The sequence below is a fragment of the Pteropus alecto genome, unplaced genomic scaffold, assembly GCF_000325575.1.
Source record: "Pteropus alecto unplaced genomic scaffold, ASM32557v1 scaffold398, whole genome shotgun sequence".
Lineage (NCBI taxonomy): Eukaryota > Metazoa > Chordata > Mammalia > Chiroptera > Pteropodidae > Pteropus > Pteropus alecto.
The window spans coordinates 562311-566605 of record NW_006442497.1 but is presented as its reverse complement, the minus strand read 5'-3'; the positions used below and the strand labels follow the sequence as shown (position 1 = coordinate 566605).

At 53.3% G+C, this 4295-nt stretch overlaps 1 protein-coding gene across 1 annotated transcript in view; it reads left to right on the top strand.

Moving 5' to 3' along the window:
• The window catches only part of ATP2A3 (ATPase sarcoplasmic/endoplasmic reticulum Ca2+ transporting 3), a 24337-nt gene that overhangs the window by 681 nt on the left and 19361 nt on the right, over positions 1–4295 (top strand). The window contains exons 3-7 of the mRNA XM_006922408.1: positions 1330–1434; positions 1625–1763; positions 2057–2137; positions 2228–2313; positions 4195–4287. Coding sequence (XP_006922470.1) covers positions 1363–1434; positions 1625–1763; positions 2057–2137; positions 2228–2313; positions 4195–4287 — 471 coding nt within the window. The 5' untranslated portion in view covers positions 1330–1362. The remainder of the gene's footprint in view (positions 1–1329; positions 1435–1624; positions 1764–2056; positions 2138–2227; positions 2314–4194; positions 4288–4295) is intronic.

Sequence of the window (4295 nt, the reverse complement as noted above, 5' to 3'; positions counted from 1 at the left end):
TTCCTGGGCCCCTCCAACCCCCTGCCCTGCTCAGACATCAGCTTCCCTATGAACCCTCACAGGTCTCCCACTGGACCCCGCTCCCACCTATCCCTTCCAGCCTGGCTTTCAGAGTGTTTGATCCTGTTCCTTCCTGTCATAGCACAGGGTTTCTCAAACTTAGCACTATTGACATTTCAGAGCAGATGATTCTCTGTTGTGGGGCCTGTCCTGATCACTGCAGAATATTTAACAGCATCCCTGGCCTTCACCCACCAGATGCCAGTGTCACTCCCCAGTTTCGACAGTCAAGTCTCCAGAGGTTGCCAAATGTCCTTGAGTTGAGAGCCCCTTCCACGATTCCCAGTGCCTCTCAAAAGACTTTGGGCCTTAACCGCTTGCAGCCTCCTTGGGGCAGCTTCTCCCTTTTGCTCTTGCCCCATTCCCACTGCCCAGACCCCTCCTGGACTCACAGGCCCATGGGGCCAGGGTAGAGAGGTGGGGAGGGAGACAGTAGTTGTTACCAGTGGCTGAGCAGCAGAGACTCAAGGGTAATGCAGGGAAATGGCTGCCCTGAGGGTGGACATGTGTCTGCTCCAGGACCGATGCCCAGCAGGGCCTGGGGAGGAGACCTCATCCTGGTGAAGTGGCGTGCGGGATGGCAGGGGGTCTGGCTGGGACCAACTCTTCCCCTCCAGCCAGCTGTGTCTAGGCCTGCTGGCCTCTCACTGTCCCATGGAAACGGAAGACTCTTACAGAGGAAAAAAATGTCCATCCATGCAGGTGCCTAGGACAACTGAGCCAAAAGGGTGCGGTACTCCTCCATAGTGCAGATAGACACGCTGAGGCCCATGGAGGAGAGTGACAGCGGGCTCTGGCTGGAATCATGCTCCTCTGGCCAGCAGACTTCAAGTGTGAGCCTGCAGCAGGACTATTTGGGCTTGTTGAAATGGACTGCTGGGCTCCACTCCAGAGTTTCTGGCTGAGGAGGTCTGGGATAGACCCCAGGAATGACTTTTATAACAAATTCCCAGGTGATGCTGCTGCTGCTGGGCACTACACCTGGTGAACCACTGCTAGGCAGACAGTGAGACCTCCAGCTGGCAGCTATACAACTGCCTCATCTCACTGAAAGTTAGTGGGTGGAACTTGGGCTGTAACGGTCACTAGTCTTAGGGGCTGAGTGTCCTGAGCCAAGACCTTCTCAGAATAGCCCTTTCCAAACCCAAGGATCCCCAGGGGTATCTCTCCCAGAGCAGGGAAGCAGATAGGAGACCTAGGGTATAGAGGAAGTGGCGAGCAGACCCTAGCCCACAGCATAGCCCAAACTGACTGCTTTGATCCCGGCAGGTCCTGGCCTGGTTTGAGGAGGGCGAGGAGACCATGACAGCCTTCGTGGAGCCTTTGGTCATCATGCTGATCCTCGTGGCCAATGCAATCGTGGGCATATGGCAGGTGGGAGGCACTGAGGTGGAGCTGGGCTGCTGGGTTTGACCCAACTGCTGAGTGTGACCTTTACCTGGTGTTAGAGTCCTGCAGATCCTTCTGCTTCCAGCTCCATCCCAAAGCCCAGGGTGTTACTCCGAGCGGGGGTAGCCTGCTTGGGCCAGCAGGGACAGATCGCCGCCTGCCTTGTGTTCTGCAGGAGCGCAATGCCGAGAGTGCCATCGAGGCCCTGAAAGAGTATGAGCCAGAGATGGGCAAGGTGATCCGCTCGGACCGCACGGGCGTGCAGAGGATCCGCGCCCGGGACATTGTCCCCGGAGACATTGTGGAAGTGGCCGGTACTTTAGGGGCCTCCTCCTTTCATTACGTGATGCTGGCGAGCCCATCCCTCTCTGTGCCCCGCTCTTTCTGGCTGTATGCGTAGAGGGTGTGGCTGTCAGATCCCTACAAAGCTCTTTGTCCCAAACCCTATTGGACAGATGAGACTGTAGGCCAAGGGCAAGGTCCACCTGAGGGATCATAGCTTATGCCCTTGCCTTTCAACTCCAGCCTTGGTTTCTGGGAGCCCTCCTTGCTTTCCAGGGAGGTAGCACCCAAAGCCACACTCAGCCAAGCCATTCTCTCTCTGCAGTGGGAGACAAAGTGCCTGCTGACCTCCGCCTCATCGAGATTAAGTCCACCACGTTGAGAGTGGACCAGTCCATCTTGACGGGTGAGGCCCAGAGGCCGGGCTAAGCAGGGGCTGGGTCAGGAGATGGGGGTGTCTTCATGTGGGGCTTCTTATTTCTTATTCCACAACCAGGCGAATCTGTGTCTGTGACCAAGCACACAGATGCCATCCCAGATCCCAGAGCTGTGAACCAGGACAAGAAGAACATGCTATTTTCTGTAAGTCCCTGGAGCCTTTGCCTGGACAATGATAATCAAAATAATAACATTTAGATGAATCGGTTAAAGCCTTACAGGGAAGAACATCAATTATTGACAATACATATAAATTGATAGTAAAATAATAGGAGCTGCATTGTGTTTACTGAAGGTTCTGTGCCTAGCACTGTGTTAAGCCCATTACATGTATTAACTTATTTAATTCTCACAATGCCTTTGAAATAAGTGCTCTTGTTATCTTCATTTTCCAGCAAAGAAACAGGCACAGAGAGGTTAAGTAAGTTGCCCAAGATCACACAGCCAGTGAATGGCAGAGCTGGGATGTGAATTCAGACATTCTGACTCCAGAGCTTTTCCCCTTACCTGGTAGGCTTATCCTGCCTTAATCTGGAGGGGGTAGAGTTTGCCTATAATCACTCAACAGAGAATCTTCTAAACAGAAGAGGGTTGCCAAAATGGTGGAGGATGGTAGGAATAATCCACATCTCTGATGGGAAAATGAACCGTAAGGCAAGACAACAGGCACCCTTGGCTATTTTTATGGAGAGTGGTGGCTTCAGCCCTGGCGGGAGTGATCTGCCCCTGTGGCCTCAGAAGGACTTAACCAGTGATGCTCACAGGCTTCCTGGAAACAGCCTGAAGCTGAGCACAAAGGCCATAGGAGGGCTCAGGCCAGTTGGCAGTGGCCCAGGGCACCAAGTTATAACAGGCTAGAGAACCTCCTCTCAGAAGAACAGAAATGGAGAAAGCCGTACTTAGATGCATGGAAGCCTTGGGGTGGGGAGGAGATGCTAAGGGGCATGCTCAGCCATCAGCAGCTGTCACTAAGGAACTTTCTAAGGAGGATGCTCTGGCTAACTGCAGGTCATTTCCTTAGCTGAGGGACCTGCAAATGAGGGGCAGGAGCTGCATTGCTCAAGGCAGGAGAGAAGCTGAAGCTTCCATCACCCTCTCTCCAGCCTGAACACAGTGCACCTGTCTGAAGGGGTACTGAGTTATTAGCCTCCTTGGAGCAGCTGTGTCTTGGGCCTCTGCTGGACCATTTTTTTCAGAAGAGGACATGGAGGCTCAAGGCTGGCTGACCCTTACACCAAGACTTAGTGATTTTACCAAGACCTTGGGAATAGATGGACTTAAACTCAAGTTTTCTGGATTCGTCAGTAAATATTGATGGCCAATTTACTGGGAATCAGAGGTCCCCAATCCTCAGGCCGTGGACTAGTACCAGTCCATGACCTGTTAGGAACCAGGCTGCACAGCAGGACGTGAGCGGCGGGCAAGCGAGCGAAGCTTCCTCTCTATTTGCATCCGCTCCACAGCACTGGCATCACCGCCTCAGCTCCACCTCAGATCATCAGGCATTAGAGTCTCATAGGAACACCAGTTTCTGGTGCCAAAAAGGTTGGGGACCTCTCCCTGGGATCACAATCAGCCACACTCACATGTGGCCTCATTGATTGTTTATGAATCATATTTCAGTGGATCGGTGCTGTGCTCTACTGGTTGATCATACTGTCAATATTGTCCTGGTGCTTCTTCTGTGTCAAGCCCCATGCTAGGTGCTAGGGACGATCGGTGCTGTGCTCTACTGGTTGATCATACTGTCAGTATTGTCCTGGTGCTTCTGTGTCAAGCCCCATGCTAGGTGCTAGGGACATGGTGTTGAACCAACTCCTTGCCTTCACAGAGCTACACTATCATGGGGATGATATTAATGACTCAATACTACAATAGCTGCATAAGTCTAGGAGCAGTCAGTGACGTGGAGAAAAAGAGAGCCAAGCAGGGGGATAAGAGCTCTACCCCGGCCTGAAGGAGTCAGGGGTCCTGGGCCCCCACCAGGGTTCTGAGCAGCCCTTTCCTCATCCCTCCCTTGGCCAGGGCACCAATATCGCATCAGGCAAGGCAGTGGGTGTAGCAGTAGCCACAGGCCTGCACACGGAGCTGGGTAAGATCCGGAGCCAGATGGCCGCTGTGGAGCC